At 35.1% G+C, this 22,077-nt stretch overlaps 3 protein-coding genes and 1 long non-coding RNA gene across 5 annotated transcripts; 2 read left to right on the top strand and 2 right to left on the bottom strand.

The window, feature by feature from the left end:
• Window positions 1-344: 344 nt before the first annotated feature.
• Window positions 345-2,535, top strand: LOC127087411 (protein CHUP1, chloroplastic). 2 transcript variants are annotated; one of them, XM_051028302.1, is made up of 3 exons: window positions 349-554; window positions 690-861; window positions 940-2,535. In XM_051028302.1, the coding sequence occupies exons 2-3, from the start codon at window positions 753-755 to the stop codon at window positions 2,382-2,384; spliced, it is 1,554 nt and encodes a 517-aa protein (XP_050884259.1). In that variant the 5' UTR covers window positions 349-554; window positions 690-752; the 3' UTR covers window positions 2,385-2,535. The 2 variants fall into 2 exon arrangements, with proteins under 2 accessions (XP_050884258.1, XP_050884259.1); XM_051028301.1 differs by having other exon boundaries at window positions 345-554; window positions 690-2,535.
• A 3,830-nt stretch (window positions 2,536-6,365) lies between these two features.
• On the bottom strand, window positions 6,366-8,219 carry LOC127087410 (uncharacterized). The gene is made up of 2 exons (XR_007789960.1): window positions 7,780-8,219; window positions 6,366-6,623 (listed from the first exon to the last, which is right to left on the bottom strand). It is a non-coding gene; the product is annotated as an uncharacterized LOC127087410 (long non-coding RNA).
• A 4,470-nt stretch (window positions 8,220-12,689) lies between these two features.
• Window positions 12,690-14,805, top strand: LOC127087408 (protein CHUP1, chloroplastic). Its single transcript, XM_051028299.1, has 3 exons — window positions 12,690-12,932; window positions 13,008-13,084; window positions 13,423-14,805. Exons 1-3 carry the CDS (start codon window positions 12,803-12,805, stop codon window positions 14,722-14,724), a joined length of 1,509 nt encoding a protein of 502 aa, XP_050884256.1. The 5' UTR covers window positions 12,690-12,802; the 3' UTR covers window positions 14,725-14,805.
• On the bottom strand, window positions 14,796-16,466 carry LOC127087409 (GDSL esterase/lipase APG). The gene is made up of 5 exons (XM_051028300.1): window positions 16,182-16,466; window positions 15,962-16,092; window positions 15,661-15,894; window positions 15,321-15,576; window positions 14,796-15,225 (listed from the first exon to the last, which is right to left on the bottom strand). Exons 1-5 carry the CDS (start codon window positions 16,456-16,458, stop codon window positions 15,029-15,031), a joined length of 1,095 nt encoding a protein of 364 aa, XP_050884257.1. The 5' UTR covers window positions 16,459-16,466; the 3' UTR covers window positions 14,796-15,028.
• Between the last annotated feature and the right edge of the window lie 5,611 nt (window positions 16,467-22,077).

The following is a 22,077-nucleotide window of genomic DNA, read 5'->3' as shown; positions in this document are numbered from 1 at the left end:
GTGACTTAATAGGTCCCACAAAAAACCCAAAAATGGGTTTACTGTTGGAGATGCTCTAAGATAATCGAGTATAATCTCTCACTTTTATATTATTGTAATATAATTATTTTAAATTTTTAAAGTTTTTAAATTTTAATCAAAATAAAATTTTAAAATATTTTTAAAAACTTTATTTATTTATCAAACGGAATAGAATTCTTAATAATAATATTCATAGGAATCATATTTCTTGAGATTATTAATTTTAATCACGAAACAAGCCACCATTAAAAACAATTAATGCGATAAAAAGAAAAATGTGAGTTTATATAGTACCTTTCTAGAACTGAAGAGATTAAAAGAATATGGAAGGGGAGTAGGAATTCTTGGCAAATTCAGTGTATAATTTCAAATAAAGTTCTTTTTAAAAAAAATTGTACGGTAAATAAGTTGTTATTTAGTCAACACACCACCGGCATTCTTAAGATTCGTTTGTTCTTGTTTTGGTCTGAGGAAAAAGAAAGAGACAAATACCCTTTTTGTCTTTTCAGCTTTCATGTTAATTATCTTTTGAGGTATTTTTCTTCTTTACTCACTTTTTGTTTCATTTTTTGAATTCAGTTTTATGCGTAGAAAATCATTTAAAAGTCGTTTTTTCTGATTTTGTATAAGCTGTATGAATTGCTATTATGAACTTATTGTGTTTCTAGGTATAATCAGTTAAGAGTTGAATGATATTTTCGTTGGTTTGAGATGGTGGATGATTGAACTTGATGATGATAAAGAAGGACAAGGGTGTGAAGCCTATTTTGGTGAACATTGGTTTGGCTTTGGGGTTTTCTTTTGCTGGATTTCTTTGCTCACGCCTCAGAATCAATCAAGGTCTTGTTTCCTTTCAATTTCATCATGAATCCAACTGTGTTTTTTTCTGTTTTGTTTTGTTAATTGAAGTTAATTCAGGTCATGAAATTGATGCAACGTGCACCGACGAGTCGAGGAGTGGGAATTCTCCTATCGATCTTCTCAGTAACACTAAAAATGGGGATAGAGATGAGTTTCTCTTACCTGAGTTTGATGAGCTCGTTAAGGAGGTAGAATTCGAAGTAGAGTCGCGGAAGTTAGAAGTAAGAACTTCTAGACCATATGCAGGTTCTGATAAGGATGACTATGAAAACGAGATACATCGACTCAAGAACATGGTTAGAATGCTTCAAGACAAGGAGCAAAACCTCGAGGTTCAGCTACTTGAGTACTATGGTCTTAGAGAGCAAGAAACGGTTGTGATGGAGCTTGAAAATAGATTGAAGATAAGTAATATGGAGGTCAACATGTTCAATTTGAAGGCTAAAAAGTTACAGTCTGAGAATCGAAGATTAAAGGAACAGGTTTCCGATCATGCAAACGTGCTAGCTGAGCTTGACGCAGCAAGAGCAAAAATCGAGCTGCTCAATAAGGAAATTAGGCGTGAGGCTGAACAGAATAAAGAGCGGATCGTTAGTCTTCAACAAAGAGTAGCCAAGTTGCAAGACCAGGAATGCAAAGATGCTGCTTCTGATCAGGACATCAAAATTAAGCTGCAAAAGTTAGAGGCGCTTGAGTCTGAAGTAGAGGAGTTGAGGAAATCTAATTCGAGATTGCAGATAGAGAATTCTGACTTAACTAGAAGATTCGATTCCACGCAGATCCATGCTAATGATGCGAATCAAGAAAGTGAGCGTCTTAGAAAAGAAAACGAGGACTTGATGAAGCAAATTGAGCAACTACAATCTGATCGACGTTCAGATATTGAAGAATTAGTGTACATGCGGTGGGTAAATGCTCGTTTACGACACGAGCTGCAGAATCATCAGCCTCTACACAATAAAATGGTTGCAAAGGACTTGAGTAAAAGCTTAAACCCTACCTCTGAGATTGAAGCCGAGAAACTAAGACTTGAATATGCTGATACTAATGGACTAGGGAGTACTATGGATTTTGATTTAAATCAACGGTCCTCCTCGCAATCTTCTTCTATTACCGACTCCGGAGAGTATGATCATTTTTCTGCCAGAACTAACGCCACGACTCAGAACAAGTTTTTTAGCAAGCTTAGAAGATTGATATTAGGAAAGGATAGACATCGTCGTCATAGTCAGGTTTCATCTAAATATCAAGAAGATATCAATTCTCAACCACGGAATACATCAACCGACACTGACGGTAGAACTTCCTTTGATAGGAGAAATTCAAGTTTTGACGGTAGAACTTCCTTTGATAGGAGATATTCAAGTTTTGACGGAGAAGGTTCGTTCTCCGACTTCTTAGGCTTAGAGAAATCTGATTTTGAGAAATATGCAGAAGCTCTAGAAGATTCTAGTGCGAATGATAAACATCAAAGACGAGGAAGATCAACATCATTTAGTTAGTTTGTTTTAGCTTATGGTCAACATGCATGGATTTAACATTTTCTGACATGTTTTGTATTACAGAAGAATGTGTTTTCTATGATTAGCTTAGAAAATGAATCTTAATACTTTCAAATCAACATTAGAGAAACAACAAACTGTTACATCATCACATGAACCTCCACGAGTCCTCAACCGATAAGGCTTATGCCTTGTTCAATCAATGCATCAGCCAGAACTTGATTAGCAGCTTCTGAAGGATCAACACTATCCCAAAACACATACTGAGTTGCATTAGTGTTCTAAATATCCATAGTTCTCATAATGGCTACTAAAAGACGAAAGATATACCTTAACAAAGCTTGAGAATGCCTCCATATGGTAGGCAGAATATTGATCAGGAGTAACAACTTTGTTGATTATTGGATTTGCATAATAGTTTTGTATAAAGTCATTACTTCCATGTTAGATACTAGCTCTTCATTAGGATTGTAAGGGTCTTGTTAGTTAATAGGAGACAATTTTATTATTTAATAGATAGTTTTTATTAAAGATAAATGTCATAGGTATCTGCAGTGCACTAACTGTAATTGTAACTGCAGTTTTAAAATATAAATAAATTAATTAGGATAATGAGAGTGTCGACTATAAAGAGGGGGCGATTGAGAGAGAGAGAATATTCGTAATTGTAACTGCAGTTTTAGAATAGAAATTAATTAATTAGGATAATGAGAGTGTAAGAGAGAGAATATCGGGAAATTTGATTGGAAATGGGTCATCTTGGTATTAGGGAGGTGCAAATTCTCGAAGTTATGTGATTATCATTTTGGAACCAAAGGGATTTTTTCAATTTACTTTTCTTTATCGGTTGGTTTCTATCATTCCATCCCTTAATATGTACAATGCTTCGGTGCGAGGGGTTGAGACATGTGCGTGGAGCCCTAAAAATTGGCCGATATGGTCTTTAAGACTAAGAGAATGGGGGCATATGCTTCATGGTCTCCGATCTCTGGGGGATTACTCTTTTATGTTTCATGGTCTCCAATCTTTGGGGGATTACTCTTTTCACTTTTAGTGGTGGTGCTCACACTAGTGAAAAACCAATAATTGTTGCTTACATTTGGTAAACAAAGTAAATGAATAAGATGCTTAGAATCACATAAATGATGAAATGATTAGGAATGAAAAAACGGGTTTGGTCCACGGGGCATGCTTGTCTTGTCTGCACTTTTACACGGGGTGAGACAAGATTTTAGACCCACACCCTCTAATGTGTTTGTCTCATCCTGTTTTTCGGGGATTTTGCGAGCGCAAATATTAACATAAAATTTTGCGATTTTTAGATTTAAAAAGTGTAATGTCCGTGGATTCGTCCCGCCCCGTCCCCACACTGTTTTTTTGCGGGGCGGGGTTAAACGTGGCGGACATGCCCGATTGCCACCCCTAGAAATGACACGTCGGAAGTACACGATTATATCAAAGTAATAAAATAAGAGTATCGTTCCCCAAAGACCAATTTTTGAATACCGAGTTCTGTTAATTTTTTGTTTAGCTAAGATGATCGATGGTTTTGTTTTGGAATGTTATTTTTGTTTTTAAAATAGAAATCTTAAAAGTAGGACTTAGAGTCAACGATTCGTATCTCTAATAGATTAATGTAGGCTCCAATTCATTACGAGAAAACAAATTTAAGTTGTAGAAACATATAAAATAATGGATGACACCCACTTTCGTCGGCATGTTGTTCTATTCTAACCAAATATTCTACCCACTTTCGTCAGTGTAACATGTTTGTTCAAAATCAATTTTAAGTGCATCTATGATGTTTTGAATCAATGCCGATAATTGAGTATATGAGAGGTTTCTTTATGAAAAAGAAAACCTAGAAGAGAGAAGAGGGAGGAGAGACAATCAGAAAATGGTAAAGTTGGATTCTTAATTCAATTACACAAAGAGTAAAATTATTTACAATTGAATCTTAAGCACACCACTTTCATGCCGAGAAGTGAGGAAGAGTATGTTATTTATAAGAAACTAACAAACTAGCATATACTAACATACTTCGACATGCTAACAAACTAGCATACTTCGACATGCCAATAAACTAGGATACTTCGACAGCTACTGAGTTTGATCCAACACTAGTTTATAACCAATAAGCTACAAATCTTCAACTTGAAATAAACTCCGAACCAAAAAATGAACTAGTTATCATCGTGTATTCTTATCAGTTGCAAGCAATGGAAGAACATGCTGCTTGACAATATCTTGATGATCATATCAACACCATTATCATCAGTTGAAACCTTTAGCACTTTCATTTCTCCTCTCTCAATTATTACTCTGACATGAGTTCTTGGACACATGTATGACACTTTGACTATCACATTTAATAATTATTGTTTGACTTTGAAGTTTCAGATCCTTAGCAAACCCTTCAAGCAACACTGCTTATTTTACAACTTCAATGAGGGTAATGTATTCAAGTTCAGTGGTTGATAAGGCTACAACCTTCTGAAGTGTTGCTTTCCAAATGATTATTGTACCAAATATATGATGAAAACATATCCAGGAAGAGATTTTCTAGTATCTATATATCTTGCATAATCTGAGTCAACAAATCCTTCAATTTCAACTTTGTTATCATCACCCCTGACTCCACCATAAATCACAACCTTGCTTAGAGATCCTTTTATATATCTTAGGATCCATTTCAAAGCTTGCCAATGCGCATTTTCAGGGTTGGTCATGTACCTGCTTACAAGGGCCATTGCACACGCTATGCTTGGTCTGGTACTGTAACACCCCAACTTTTAAATTAATTTATTTTATTAACTTTTATGTGTTGATGCGATTTATTCGAACGTTCTGTATGTTTTGTGGGGTTAATTGAGGTGAGATAGAATTTATATTATTTATCACTAATTTCAGCTAATTAAAATAACAGAATAAAGTAGAGAAAATAAGAAATAGTGAGATAAGGGGTGGGAATTGGTATACTAATAAGTTTGGTGTAGTAGGAGTGAGAGATCAAAAATTAATGATGGAAATTAGAAAGAATAAAAGATTAAATTAAGTTTTTTATTTAAAAGAAAAATAAGGAGAAAAATAGGGTATGCAGTACATGAAAGTGGGAGAAGTATATGAATTGGAGTGGAAGAGCAAAACCTAGTGGGAGGAACCTCCATTGCTAAAAATTCATTCTTATTGCAAAATTCAAGTAAGGGGTGATTATTCACTATTGGATGTATATTTCATAAAGGATGGTGAGGGATCCCCGCCTTCTTCATTATTTATTGTGTTTTTCCTATATTGATGAGTTTATGGATAAGAAGAAGGTTTATGTAAAATCTTTCTCTCAATTATTGTGATTGATGTTAATTCATGTTCTGATGTCTCTTTAAAGTTCGTATATGATTTACATGTAAAAATATGGATGTTGATTATTCATGTTGTTATGTTTAATATGAGAAACATGTGAATTGGTTTAGTGAAAATCTGTGGAATAAATGATGAATCTGTGTACAAATGATGTATTAAACATGTAATGAACATGTATGATGTTTTTCTGTTCGACTTGAGTGGTTGGGAGTTGATATCAGAGCTTTATAAGTGCTCACATGGAGGAAAATGTTGTTTATGCGTTCTGCACTGTGGTGACGACCATCACCACCATAACGAGCCAACTGTCACCGTGCTAAGAGAGTTGACGATTGTCATCCTGATGACAGGCCAACCGTCATGATCTCTAAAGCAGATGACTCTGTCGTCCATAGCCTAGATGAAGAGTGTGTGAGGAGGGGAATGACAGACACATCATGATAACCGTCACGACGAGTGGGCTGATCGTCATGACCTGTGTTAACCAGTTTGGGTCACCGACTCTATTTTTTGAGCTATTTCCAATTCCAATGACTGCTTATTACTATTTTATTGAGTTTGTGAGTTGGTGAATAAAGTTGTTGTGTTTTAAGAATTGTTTGATTTTGCTCCGATGAGATATGAGTAAATTGTTATTGAATGCTTGTATGATTATGTACTTGTGAGTCATAATTACATATCATGTTTATTATGTTGAGCAGGTGGCCTTATCAGCGATTTATGTGGTTCGAAGGGAAACCAATGATGATCATTGCATTTGTATATGTTATTGAACTCATGTATCATGGTGTGCGGACTTTGACTCATGAACCTTGTGTGCCATGTCATTTTGATGAGTCACATGCCAAGTCTTGGTCATCCCATCAATGCACACCAGCCCTGCAAAACAATGCACAGATACACACATGGCTCCACCAAATTAATATAACATATAGCATGACCTTAATTCATATTACTCTCAAAATTTTGAACTAATCCAATATACCATGATAGTTACACACATAGCCATACTAAACCAAACAGTCCAAAGCTCTAATAATTCAGTTCAATTCCAAGACTAACTCATCAACATTACATCCATAACAAAGTTAGGACTACTCCATACATGTCAATATTCAATCATATCATGCTAACATCAATTCAACCAAGTTCCATAACCATTTCATATTGCTAACTCATTGAGACGTCCTAACACAAGCAATTAAAACAAAACTTCAAAACATAATTTTAAAGTAACTTAAACTAATTCAATTAGTTCCTAGAATTTCAACATGAGTAACTTCAAAACTTAACGCATCAACCAATTAACATAACAATATCAGTCCAAGCATTTAATATGGTTCAAAGAAGCATGGCATAACAATCATTCATTTAACTTCTGTTGATTTCGAAATCAACCACCACATTGCATCAATGTCTTATAGCTCAACTTCAAATTAACACTAACCTCTAACAGTTCGGTATATGCTTTTTAACATTACTAATCAGTTTAATTCCTCGTAATTGTTTCAATATAACAATCCCTAATTCTAACATAACTCACTAACTTTTTCTTAACCTCCAACTAATTATAACATAAGTGAACATATACTAACTACATAACTAACTTCTAATTCAAACAGCTAGCTACTATTAACAGAAGCTTAACAAAGTCACATTCATTAACTAACTTCTTCATTGAATCTAACTTAGTCCTAACTTGAAACAACCTTGCCCAGATCACTGCCCAAAACAATTAGGATATTCATCTATATAGTCTCATCACTCTCTTCAATCTCCTAAAACCTTGAATCATTTTTCTGTAGAATTCACTTTCATCACTCTTTCTCTCCAATCACCTCACCACACTACAAAGCTCTTTTCACCATTGTTGAGCAAGCTTCTCCTTGAAGCTTGCTGCAACTTGAGCATTTAGCCAATGCTATCCACTTTTTTACATTCTCACACATGCAATCAACAACAACAAAAATAATCATAACCTATAAACTAGAGCTCGAGTAGAAGAAGAAGAAAAGTTGCAGGTTCAAGTAGTTACATGGTCTCTGGTCTTCTTCCCTTTTTCAACTTCATCTTCTTCAATTCTTACAAACTTCGGGGCCAATCTTTTCCCTGTAGGTAAGCTCCTCCTCCATTCGTGTCAAAATGGTTACTGCAATGTAGTATCTGAAGCTCCGAATCAAACCCCCTAAGGTTTGAGTTTGGATTAGTGCTCTTCCACCATTTAATTTTACATTTTGCAAACTAGGGTTCTTGGATTTTGATTTGATTTTAAGAACTTTAATGAATTTTTTATGGAACGAATACGAGATTGAGGGAGAGGACGTCAAGAGCGCGAGTTCGGTGTCTGTTAATGGTTGTTTGGATCAACTCCGCCGCCTCCGATGCGGCGGAGCAAAGTTCCAGCGAGAGCATTCTTGAGAGAGAGGGAATGAAGTGAAACAAAGAAATGAATTGAATTCATGAAAAAACACAGGAAAACACTCATTAGTACACTTTTTAATTGAAAAATAGTAATAGTTTAGTACATGATTAGATTTTAGTTAGGCCTTAATTAGGATTAATTCTTTAATTTTCAATTAAATTTATTAGAACTTAGGATATTCATGATAGTTTCAATTTTTAATGGTTTTAGTCTTCAAGTGAATTCATGTGCTTAATATGTCCTTATCATTAGACATGCCAACGAGACGAGGTGACGGTTTTTACGTCCTACAAATCCATACCCGAATCCCCAAACAATTCCCGTTCCCCGCCCCAAATCCAAACGGGGATGGGGAATCAAAACCCAAATCCGTCCCAAACGGGTTCGAGTATCCTGCCCCGTCACCATTCATTTAGTGAAATTAATTTTTTTTAATAGAAATATTTAGTTTTTCCAAAATAAAATTACATTACAAATAATAAAATAAAACAGTCTAAAAAATTTTCATACATACATTTCAAATGTTTTAAATAATAAAATTAAAATTAAAATATCAAAACATTGGTCACATATTTAATATTGTAAATTATCAAAACTAAATAATAATGTATATAATGAAATAAACGGGGCGGGTTCGAGGGCGGGTTCGGGGTGGGTACTAGTGTCCCCATTACCCGACTCGTCCCCATATTTTATAATTGAGACCCAGTCAAAGCGGGTTTTTCCCGTCAAATTCAGGGCGAGTTCGGGTGGGTACCCGCGGATACGGGTTATGTTGCCATGCATACTTATCATGATTATCACCCTTTGATTAGTTGATCAAGTTCATGCTTAATTAATTAATTACACTCGATATTGGACTTTGTTTGACCTTGTCCTGAACCATTGTCAGATTCCCTTTTCCAATCAAGTGATCATAAGTCCCTTGATCACTTGATGGAGTTAGACCTTTGTACTTTCCTTGCACTGGATCTCATGTCAAAGTTTCATATTCAAGAATCTGAAGACTCTGGACATCAAGACCTTGATCACTACTGAGATTCATTCACATTCATTTTCTTTCCCTTGTTCATTAAGACTAAAACCTTTTTGCAAATAAATTCAAAAACACTTAAAAATGCGATGCGAATTGTGCACCACGAGCCTTAAGCAACGAAGAAGAATGAGAGAGATTATTCATATCTTTGTTCCAAGTATCTTTGGATACGGGACGTATGCCCCAATTATTCAAAGTTTAAAAATCAATCACAACCCATCAGATTCAATTTTTTTTGCCTTAGGGCATTCAAAAACTTTTCACAAAGGACATATTATTTTTGTTCTACCGCAATACAAACAAACGCTTAAATCTCCCATGCACGAGTATACAAGCAACGTTTAACTGCTAGGTCGCGAACGCTAACATCGTCCAATAAAAACAACCAACAAATTCATATTTTCTACCACAAACTACGAAACTCTGATTTTCTCATTGCACTATGAGAATACGTAGGCACGAGAGTTCGAATCCTTGGCGAGCACCTTATTTAAAATTTTATTTTTCTTTAATTAAAATCAATCGCAGGTAACCTTTAGATAATAACACTCATTCGACAAAGAATAATCAAAATGGTTCCCGTTTAGTACAACAGATGTGAGGGGTGCTAATATATTTCCCTTGCATAAATGACTCCCGAACCCAAATTTGGTTATGACGACCATCTTCTTTCTCTTTTAAGGGTTTTATCGGTATTTTCCCTTTCCTTTGGAATAAATAAAGTTCGGTGACGACTCTGTATTTTTTGTGGCGCCACACTATCCTATCCTCACTTATCTCTCGAAACCCCACTTTACCATTACTACCTTATTTTATTTATTTATTTTATAATTAAATCTAATTTTCACCAAAATAATATTAATCGATTATTATTTATAATTTTCCTTATTTTTTTAATACTTATACTATTTCAATTATTCTCGTCATTATAAAATTAATTTAAATTCTAATTCGCTCTACCACTCTGACCAACCCAACCACATGTCACAAACTACATACAAATTCACGAAAAATCAACCAAAAACATATAATTCAATTAATAGTTTAAATAAAATACAACTAAATTCAAATAAATTAATTAATTGAATTCGGGGTGATACATCCACCATTAATAAGCGGCGAAAATTTGAAAATTGTGGCGTTTGGAGAATTACAATTGTAACCCTTAATTACATACATGTCGTAATTCTCACTGGAAAAAGGGAAGGCTCGGGGGCGCTAAAAATTATATGTGTAACACCCAATTACGGATTGTCCTTAATTCTTCCAGTTTTTTTGTGTTTTTAAGGTAGACCAAAATTATGGTCGTAACACCCTATTACACGTAGGCCTTATGTTTTTTTGTTGCTAAAATATGGTCTTTTCTTGTTTTTTGTTATGTTTTCAAGGTCAGTTGTTTTGTCATCTATTTGCATCGCTCTTCCTTCGATTCTTAGCATATTTTGGCCATGATCGCATACACCTCCTTGCAAATCTTGTTGATTTCCTTTATTTTTTTACAAAACAAATAAAAAACACAAAAACATTAGATAAAAACATTGTGAGTTGCCTGTCACACAACACTTGTTTAAAGTCGTTAGCTCGTTTTTACTTCTTCGAATCCTTCACGGGGTTTCCTTTAGAGTTATGCATGCACCCATTTCAATTGGTTCATCAACCATATAATGCTTAAGTATTTGCCCATTCGCCATGAATGGACTCGTGAACTCGCTCCACATCTCTACTGCTCCATATGACGTCACCTCTTTCATCTCAAAGGGTCCAGACCACCATGAGCGCAATTTTCTAGGAAACAATTTCAATCTCGAATTAAACAGCATTACAAGCTCTCCTTCTTTAAAATTCATTTTTAGAATTCTCTTGTCATGCCATTTCTTGTCCTTTCTTTCTATAGCCTATCGTTTTTATACGTTTCCAGCCTTAATTCTTCCAATTCACTAAGTTGTAGTTTTCTCTTCTCATGTAGCCTTGAAATCCAAGTTAAGGAATTTGATAATCCAATAAGCTTTGTGTTCTAATTTTCACCATATGTCTTGATTCATATTTTCTCCGATCCTTCTCGTTACATATAACTCCACCATATGTCTTCTTCAAGATTATTATATATATTTTTTGGAATCTATATCCTATAACAAAATTGACTTTTCAAACAAATCAAAATAGTAACTTAAAGTTAAACAATGTAAATTGTTTAAAAAAAAGAGATGATATTGAAGTTGAAACATGTATTAGGGAGTTAGGATTTATATAAGGGGCGTGGAGATGAAATTTAGAAGATGCAAACTTTTCAGAATTTAGAATTTATTGGGGGTGACAAAACGGGTCCGATTTGTTGGGCATGTCCGTTTCACCCGTACATTTTGGTGGGACGAGATAATATTTTAGGTTCGCACTCTCTAATATGTCCGTACTGCCACTTATTTTTTCGGGCGCGAACATTAACATAAATTTTACAATTTTTAAGCTTAAAATGTGCAACGGCTGCGGATCCGTCAACCCTAATTTCTTTTGCGTGACGGATCAAAATTTTAGGCCCTGACTCTCAACTATATCCACCCCTTCCTGTCGCATTTTTTAACCGATTTTTCAGAATGGGCCTAAATATGACGAACATGCCCGTTTGCCTTTCCATAACTATTGATTTATTTCCATAATTTTTAATTTTAAGTAATGATTTGTTTCACCTTTTGTATTATATTTTTTGTTTTGTTTATGGTACAAATATAATATAACTTTTTTAATTTAATGATATGAATTTTATTAACTTTACATTAGCACTTTTTTTATATGAAATTAAAAAGGGAAAAAATATTTAAAAATATAATGAAATATTGATTTGATAAATGAATTATATTAAGATTAAAACTCTAATTTAAGTATTATAATAATTTCAGAGAAATACTAACAAGTGCTCCGATGACATTTGTTAAAAAATTAAAATAATAAATTAAATATTTTTTAATAAATTAAAAAAATTATTTTTTAAAATAAATAATCAACTTTTTAAAAAGATATTATATCATAACCTATTTTCTTTATTTAAAATTCTTAATCAGTATTCCTGTCTCGTGTGAGCACCGGTTAACATGATCCATAATTCTATTATAAATAGAAAAACACATCATCTATCAACTATTAGATATCAAGAGGGTTAAAAATCACCCATATTAATTTATCAACTAAATATATAACTTTTTTTCTTCAAAAGTACTTTTTAAGTTATCCTAAATATTTTAATTTGATTCTATCTATTAAACAACTCAATAAACTACTCATATAATTTATTTACTATATTCAATTAAATACTTTTAATAACAATTTCTTAATAAATTTAATAATTTAATTCAAATCCTACTTTTTAAAATTGAATTCAATTAATCATCTATATTATTCCATTAATAATACGAAAAGATATAGTAATTAATTTATATATTAACTCTTAGTTATTATTTTTTCGTTTTAATATGAGAATCAAATACATTTTGGTCTTTTAGGTTCTCATTTTTATTTGTTTCCTAATTAATTTGAATTCAGTTTTTTTTCCTCTTCCACTTTTGATGAATACATAATACATATACTGTTTTGAACTTGATAGTAGTGATGAACAAAGTAATTTTGATGATGGTGATCAAGAGGAAGAAACGTGTGAAGCCTATTTTGGTGAACATTGGTTTGGCCTTTGGATTTTCTTTTGCTGGATTTCTATGCTCTCGCCTTAGAATCAATCAAGGTCTTGTTTCCTTTCAATTTCATCATGCATCTTAACCTATTGTTTTGTTGTTAAATGTAATGGTGTATTTCTCAGGTCATGAATGTGAAGATGATTTAGGACCAGATATTATTGATGCAACATGCACTACTTCCAGCACTCTTGAGGAGGAGGTACTTTTTCCCTGCATTTCATTTTTAGATGATGTTTGTTTGCTTTGTATTTCAAAATTGAAGAATTATAGTAGAAAAATAGACTCCGATAGTCTGTGCAGGTAGAGAGAAGACGTGTAGATTTTGTAATAATATCAGATCGAGAGAAGTGATACTGCTAGAGGTAGAAAAAGATATAGAAAAACTATAAGAAAAGTTATTAAGAATGACTTCAAGATTAATGAATTGGATCGAAACAGGGTCCTATATAAAATACTATGGCGAAATTTGATCCATGTAGATGTGTATATAGATATGGTCTCAAATTTGTACTTCTAAGATGATTTTTTGTATAGCAGGAAGAAACACAAACCAACGGGTCGTGGAGTGGAAATTCTCCTATTGATCTTCTTAGTAACACTATACAAAATGGTGATAGAGTTGAGTTCCTTCTACCTGAATTTGATGAGATCGTTAAGGAGGTAGAGTTCGAAGTAGAGGCGCTGCCGAGGTTTAAAGTAGGATCTTCTAGAGCATATGCAGGTCTTGATAAGGGTGACTATGAACAAGAGATACAGCAACTCAAGAACATGGTTAGATTGCTTCAAGACAAGGAACAAAGTCTTGAGGTTCAGCTGATTGAGTTCTGTGGTCTTAGAGAGCAAGAAACAGATGTGATTGAACTCGAGAATAGATTGAAGATAAGTAATATGGAGGTAGAGATGTTCAATCTGAAAGCTGAAAACTTACAGTCCGAGAATCGGAGATTAAGGGAACAGGTTGCTGATTATGCAAACATGCTGGCTGAGCTTGACGCAGCAAAAGAAAAAATCGAACGGCTCAATGAGGAAATTAGGCGCGAAGCTGAACAGGCGAAAGAGCAGATCGTTAGCCATCAGCAAAGAGTAGCCAAGTCGCAAAAGTTAGAGGCGTTTGAGTCTGAAGTAGAAGAGTTGAGGGAATCTAATTCAAGATTGCAGATAGAAAATTGTGACTTAACTAGAAGAGTCGATTCCACGCAGATCCTTGCTTATGATGCGAGTCAAGAAAGTGAGCGTCTTAGGAAAGAAAATGACGATTTGATGAAGCAAATTGAGAAACTACAATCTGATCGACGTTCAGGTATTGAAGAATTAGTGTACATGCGATGGATAAATGCTTGTATACGACGTGAGCTGCAGAATCATCAGGCTCCACACACTAAAACAATTGCAAAGGACCTAAGTAAAAGCTTAAGCCTTTCTTCTGAGAAGAAAGCCAAGCAAAGTACTATGGATTTTGATTTAAATCAATGGTCCTCCTCGCAATCTTCTTCCATTACCGGCTCCGGAGAGTATGATCATTTTTCTTCTGCTAATAATTCACCGGCTTCTAGAACTAATGCCGCAAGGCAGAATAAGTTTTTTAGCAAGATTAGAAGGTTGATATTAGGAAAGGATAGACATCATTGTCATAGCCAGGTTTCATCTAGATATCAAGAAGATAGCGTTTCTCAACAGCCGAGTACATCAAGGAGATATTCAAGTTTTGACGGAGAATGTTCGTTCTCCGACTTCTTAGGCTTAGAGAAACCTGATTTTGAGATATACACAGAAGCTCTAAAAGATTCTAGTGCGAATGATAAACATCAAAGACGAGGAAGATCAGCATCATTTAGTTAGTTTGTTTTAGCTTATGGTCAATATGTAAGATTTAACCCTTTCTGATTTATTTTGTAATACAGAAGAATGTGTTTTCTATCATTCGCAAGGCGTTCGTCAATTATTTATATTAATGGTTACATTTTACTTCAGATTATCTCAACATATGTAACTTAGAAAACGGATATATAAAAGAAAATAAACTGAACTGATGCACCCGAACATGTTACATCGAAATTTCTAAAATCTTATTTAATATGATGCCGTTTCTCTACACTAGAGAAACAACAAACTGTTGCATCATCACATGCAGCTCCATGAGTCCTTAACCGATAAGGCTTATGCCTTGTTCAATCAATGCATCAGCCAGAACTTGATTAGCAGCTTCTGAAGGATGAACACTGTCCCAAAACACATACTGAGTTGCATTAGAGCAAGTTCCTAATGAACGTTGATTGCACAATAAGGATGTCGTCTCTACAGTCCCAACACCGCAGCAACCTCTCCTTGCCTCCGCGAAACCTATCGGATGTAACAATATACGTTAAAGAATAAGTAGCATTCTTTTACAGCATGAATATCGTATCATATGTTATTCTAGTGAAAGTATTGGTTACCGAATTTTGAAGGGGATTGAACAAGTTCATAGAGAGGTTTGAAAATGTTAAAGACAACAATCTTAAGACCAGGAAGTTGCTTTTGGAGTTTCGCCGCGGCCGAGTTCATTTTCTTGTTAAATCCTTGTGCATCATTGTTGATTCTTGTGACACAACCTTTCTCTTGGAACCCAAATAAAGTTCTTGTAGCAGGTAAGCAACCTAGTGGTGGAAGTGAAGTCACTCCAATTTTTCTAGCTCCCAATTTATACAAATCCTATGTTAAAAACAAAGCAACTTTGAATGGTTATAGCATTCTAATGTTTTGATACATGTGACAATAAAAGAACAAGTTATATACCTTAACAAAGCTTGAGAATGAACCCACAAGGTATGCAGAATATTGTTCAGGAGTAACAACTTTGTTGATTATAGGATTCACATAATAGTTTTGGACAAAGTCACTACTTCCACCACTCAATAGGTATAATGCACCTTTAATAATTGATGCTGCTTTTTTTCTACCAGCTATCTTTGCAAGCTTGCTTTGGTATTCCTTGTAGTATTTTAACTGTTGCGAAAACGGAATCGCATGCTGCAAAAAATAAAATAAACGTGAAACCTCTAGAACCTCGTGTCTGCGTTGTTCGTAAAATACTTACATTCAAAATAGCAGCCTTTTCATCGTAACCAGATGCGGCGGAAGCAAAATTTGCTCCGATCAAAAGGTTCTTCCCTTTTGCTTGAGGGCTAAGATACGCAGGCGCGTAGCTCTTAAAACCTAGTGTTTCAGCTGCAAAGAGAAAAACCGAATGAAAATTATATATCTATACATATAACATTAGTATTACGAGTTCGGTTCTTTGATGTTTATATTCTCACCGGTAATATCAGTAGCTAATTTTCCATTGCAAAACCTCCCAGTAGGTTTATGGCTCGCAAAGTCTCTTCCATAAGGAAGATAGTTAGCTTTGAAAAGAGTATAAAGATAGTCATTGTTCCCAACATCCACAGCAGAGTCACCAAATGTTATGATTGCTGGGACAAGTGTATCATCTTGTGCATTATTCCCCCATGCAAATAGCACAAATGCAAACATAACAAAAACTGATTTTCCACTATTCATATTCATGTTTCTGTAGCTAAGTTTTGAAGGCATTGATTGATCTAATGTGTATTCAAATTTATAAGTTAAGAAAAAAATAATATGGTAGGTAAATACATGACCCTATTAAATGAAGTGGCCTAAAGTGGTTAGAGTTCATAATACTGAGAGATTTTCTTTAATATGAAACTACTGGTTTTTTAGCTTTACCATGTGATTTTACTTTCTAGTGAAACACTCTCGTGTCGATATTATATGTTTCATATGCTATGCTGGAAGTTGTTGAAATTAAGTTGTTAATGTAGCAAGCATTAGTCTTGTTCACGAGAGAGGTGCATGTTCATGAAGGTGTAAGTGTTGCATTCAAAGGTTGAGAGAGAGAGAGAGGTGTTTAATAGAAGTGTTTCATTGAAAAGGGACATTCAGAAAAGTCCCACATCGATAACAAATTAATGTGACAGTGTTTATAAACCGTCCGGGAAGGGAAATACTACACCCTTACACTTATAAGTTATACGTGCATGCCTGATTTTTGAAAATCTAAAATTATCATTTATACATCCGGTGATATATTTTTAGACGCACCTAAATCACATCAAAATGTGCTACTATGAAATCCACCTTATTTTTATCAAAATATGGTCCAAATATGCATCTTCGTGTAATATTTGGGTGTGTTTGAAGATGCATCTCCGAAATGTCCCCTGAAATCATTTACATGAATTGGAAGCGCGATAATTATAATGAGAGAATTATTTAGGTGATGCATCTCCGAAAATCCTCTTGAATGGTTTCAAGACAACACCATTGTCCCAACATTATAATTTTTTGAGGTCAAGTTATATTAACGTAAAATCACATTAAAATCAAGTTTAATTAAAGGTAAATGAAAATAAAAAGTCATACATTAATTGAAAAATGCAACACCATATATAATATTTGTTCGAAAATACAAAAAAAAATACATCCAAACATAAACTATTGAGTATTTCGAACCCCCAGCCTTCTCCTCCTCTGATTGTACTGCAGGACATTTCGTAACTCAACAACAATGTTCTCCACGAGAGCCAACTGAGGACTGCCGTCCTCAAAGAGTCATGTCTCTATGTCTGTTATACCCATCCCCACAACACGCCGATAGACCGTCGTCGCGCTCTCGGTGTGGTCATCCTGAGCCTCAAGTACCTCATAGTTAGTTGGTCTAAGTGGTCTTCCAGGAGCGTTTGGCGTCATGATAGGGTGTGACACCCTATAGAACCAAGTCATGTAGTCGTCGTCATAGGCCCAATGTACATGCATTATTCCCCCTAAATGGACACGTCACGCAGTGACCTCTGTATGGGCAGAATCAAATGTCATCTTTCACAAGACGCTCAAGATGCACTCTAAATGACTCGGCCACATTATTCCCATCGTACATAATAAATACAGCAACACACGATCAATCCTCAGTATAGACAGACACAACTTCAAACCCGGTGATGCGAGGGAAATGGGAGATGATTCATCCCAAAAAATGGTTCAAATACAATATTAATAACAAGTGTAACAAATGAATTATGAAAATATTAGTAACAATAAATTACCGTGAGCAGCGTGCAACTCCCTGTTATATGCTTTGTCTTCCAAAGACAATATGTGGCCAACTTCGAGTACAAGTAGACCAAACATGCGCCCCCCATTTTTACTCGTGAATTGTAGTCAAGTCGACCAAATACTAAAGGTAGACTACATTGACATATGTTACATGTGCCAATCAAGAGCAAGAGGTAACACCTTAATGTGGAAGTCCGATGATACTCAAAATGCATGTCATAACGTTATGTAGATGGTCTTTATAAAGCTTTTCTAGAAAACTAATCATAGCATGAGCACTTATTATTTCTTGTGCCTCGTTTAAGGCCTCAACTGGGTTAACCCCCAAATGGGTGACCATCATGTCAACGCCTTCCTCTCGGTAGATCCTCTAGTGGCCCAGTAATTTTCCCCAAATGGATAACATGTGTTAAATCACTGCATTTGCCCAATTTATCTCAAATTTATTATCAGGTTATCATATTGCGGCAACATCAAATTCGATTAAAGGACTAAAGTTTCTCTTCCTTGGAAAAAAAGACATTGTTTGTCACATGATGAATGAGACAAATATCTGGCTGCACGGAACCTACGGTGAATGGAGAAGAAATATAGGAATTATGGTTTAACAAAAAGGATGAAGCAGAGATTGAAGGAAAATTGCGATCTAAAACGCAGCGGAAATTAAATTTTTTCCTTTAATGATCCTTAGGAATGAGCATGATCAGTGATAGAAACCGTTACCTCTTGTGGCGATTGAAACCTTTGATGCGGATCTAAGGAGTGATCACGAGCGTTAAATGGTGACAACGCCTCTACTCAGTCCACACGAACGGATTCCTTCAGTCTCAATGCTAGCTGCTACAAATGAAGGCTTTAAGTGAGAGAGAGAGAGAGAGAGAAACAAAATTTCGTCAAGTCAAATGCTTATGTACAAAGGTACATTAAGAATAGTGTCCTTATGTTTAGTGGGATCTCATGATCAAGTCACACTTGATACATTAAATAGACTAGCTATTCTAGAGACTTTATTAAACAAACATAATAAAGAAAAAACCTTTTATTATTAATAAATAATTCGATACAAGTACCAAAAATATTGGCCTCTAGAGCTTACACCAACAATCTCCCACTAGCACTAGAGCCAATCAGGCATATCCCTAATACCCATAGATCTAATATGACCATCATGCTTCTGCTGCGCAAGAGGCTTTGTTAGTGGGTCAACAATATTGTCAAGTTTAGGTACACTGCATATTTTCACATCTCCTCTATCTATTATCTCTTGAATGAGGTGATAACGCCTAAGTATGTGTTTGGATCGTTGGTGAGATATAGGCTCCTTAGCTTGTGTGATAACACCATTGTTATCACAATAGAGATCAATGGGATCCACAATGCTAGGAACTAATGAACTTTTTGATCCAAATAACTTCCTTTGCTGCACTTGAGGCAACAATATAATCGGCCTCGGTTGTAGAAACAACAACTGTATCTTGCTTTGAACTTTTCCAGCTCACAACGTCACTATTTAAACAGAACATTGCAATCTAAAGTCATCCTTATCTATCTGGAAGCTAGCATCGGTGTATCCAATTATAGCCAGCTTTTAATGACCGTCATATATCAATAATGAGTCCTTAGTCCTTCTCAAATACTTAAGGATATTCTTGATAGCTACCCAATGAGCATCATCGGGATCAAATTGGTACCTACTTGTTGCACTTAAAGCATACGAGACATATGGTCGAGTACATAACGTGGCATACATGTAGATCCTATTGTAGATGCATATGGAATCTTATTCATGCGATCCCTTTCTTCCTTAGTTGAAGGGGATTGTGTTTTTGATAGACACATGCCATGTTGTATAGGTATGAATCCTTTCTTGGGATCATGCATATTAAAACGTCTCAGCACTTTGTCTATGTATATACTCTGACTTAGGCCAAACAGTTTTTATGATCTATCTCTATAGATTCTGATTCCTAATATATAGGTTGCTTCACCTAGGTCCTTCATAGAAAAGCATTTCTCCAACCAAGTCTTTACTTGTTGCAGGGTAGGGACATCGTTTCTAATGAGTAATATGTCATATACATAAAATACCAGGAAGACGATCATGCTCCCACTAACCTTCTTGTAGACACAAAGCTCATCTTCATTCTTGATGAATCCATATTGTTTTACTGTTTCATCAAAATGAAGATTTCAGCTTCTGGAAGCTTGCTTCAATCCATAGATTGATCTTTGTAACTTGCATATCTTTTGGGATGCTTTTGGCATGTCGAATCCTTCAGGTTGTGTCATGTACACATCTTCAAGAAGATTCCCATTAAGGAAAACAGTTTTGACATCCATCTTCCATATTTCATAATCATGATATGCAGTGATAGCAAGTAAAATCCGAACATATTTAAGCATTGCAACTGGTGAAAAGGTTTCATCATAGTCAACCCCATGAATTTGTTTATATCCTTTTACAACCAGTCTTGCCTTATAGATATGTACCTTATCATCCATGCCAGTCTTCTTTTTGAAGATCCACTTGCATCCTATAGGGTTAACTCCTACAAGAGGCTTTACCGAGGTCCAAACCTGGTTTGTGTACATGGAATCCATATCAGATTTCATGGCTTTTAGTCACTTCTCAAACTCAGGACCAATTATTGCCTCTTGTTAGGTCACATGCTCATCTTGATCCATGAGTAATACATCACCTTGATCAGTTATGACATATCCATATCTCTCAGGTAGGTGACGTATCCTACTTGACCTACGCTGGTCTTGTTTTACTTGAGCATGTTGCTCTTCTACAACTACTTGTGTTTCCTGCTCTAATTCCTCCATAGGTGTATCAATGCTTTGTGATTCTTGAATTTATTCAAGCTCTACTTTCCTCCCACCGATTCCTTTGGAAATAAAATCCGTTTCTAGGAAGACTCCAGTTCGAGCGAAAACACTCTGCCCTCAAAAGGATTGTAGAAGTAATACCCTCTTGTTTCTTTAGGATACCCCACAAATAAGCATTTGTCAGATTTGGGCTCAAGCTTAGTTGAAATTTGCCGTTCCACATAAACTTCACAACCCCAAATCTTCATGTAAGACATATGTGGTTTCTTACCACTCCATATCTCATATGGTGTCTTCTCAACCTTTTTGGATGGAACACGGTCAAGTGTGTAAGCTGGTGTCAATAGTGCATGTCCCCAAAAGGAGTTTGGAAGATCGGCGCAACTCATCATGGATCGGACCATGTCTAACAAGGTTCTATTTCTTCTCTCAGATACACCGTTTCATTGGGGTGTTCCAAGAGGAGTAAGTTGGGATAGAATCCCACACTCTTTCAGATGGTCATCAAACTCTAGGCTTAAATATTCACCACCTCGATCTGATCGAAGAGTTTTAATATTCTTACCTAGTTGGTTTTGTACTTCATTCTTGAATTTCTTGAATTTTCCAAAGGACTTTGATTTGTGTTTCATTAAATACACATAACCATATCTACTGAAATCATCAGTAAATGTGATGAAGTACTGAAAACCTCCTCTGGATGGTATGTCCAGTGGTCCACATACATCAGTATGTATGAGGGCAAAAAGATCATTAACTCTTTCACATTTTCCTGTGAATGGAGACTTTATCATATTTCCAATTAAACAAGATCTGCATGTCTCATATTATTCATAATCAAAAGAATCCAAGAGTCCATCTTTATGGAGTTTGGAAATGTGTTTCTCATTTATGTGGCCTAATCGACAATGCCAAAGGTAAGTTGGATTTAACTCATTAGGTTTCATCCTTTTAGTATTAATGTTATAAATATGCATTTCAAGATCAAAGACATATAGTCCATTGTTCATTTGCGCAGTAGCATAAAATATATCCTTCAAATAAATAGAGCAACAATTATTCTTTATTATGAATGGAAAACCAAACTTCTCCAAACAAGAAACGAAAATAATATTCCTGCTAATTGTAGGTACATAATAACAGTTCTCTAACTGAATTATTAAACCACTAGGTAAAGTCATACATAAGTTCCTACGACTAAAGCAACAACCTTTGCTCCATTGCCAACTCGTAGGTCAACTTCAC

The sequence above is a fragment of the Lathyrus oleraceus genome, chromosome 5 (assembly GCF_024323335.1).
Source record: "Lathyrus oleraceus cultivar Zhongwan6 chromosome 5, CAAS_Psat_ZW6_1.0, whole genome shotgun sequence".
Lineage (NCBI taxonomy): Eukaryota > Viridiplantae > Streptophyta > Magnoliopsida > Fabales > Fabaceae > Lathyrus > Lathyrus oleraceus.
This window is presented reverse-complemented; position numbering and strand designations above follow the sequence as displayed.

Coding starts and splice junctions, on each gene's coding strand:
- LOC127087411 (XM_051028301.1), top strand. CDS start 753: ATGATGATAAAGAAGGACAAGGGTGTGAAGCCTATTTTGGTGAACATT.
- LOC127087408 (XM_051028299.1), top strand. CDS start 12,803: ATGAACAAAGTAATTTTGATGATGGTGATCAAGAGGAAGAAACGTGTG. Junction 12,933..13,007: donor TCGCCTTAGAATCAATCAAG/GTCTTGTTTCCT, acceptor TGTATTTCTCAG/GTCATGAATGTGAAGATGAT. Junction 13,085..13,422: donor CCAGCACTCTTGAGGAGGAG/GTACTTTTTCCC, acceptor TTTGTATAGCAG/GAAGAAACACAAACCAACGG.
- LOC127087409 (XM_051028300.1), bottom strand. CDS start 16,458: ATGCCTTCAAAACTTAGCTACAGAAACATGAATATGAATAGTGGAAAA. Junction 16,093..16,181: donor ATTAGCTACTGATATTACCG/GTGAGAATATAA, acceptor TTCTCTTTGCAG/CTGAAACACTAGGTTTTAAG. Junction 15,226..15,320: donor TCAATCCCCTTCAAAATTCG/GTAACCAATACT, acceptor TACATCCGATAG/GTTTCGCGGAGGCAAGGAGA.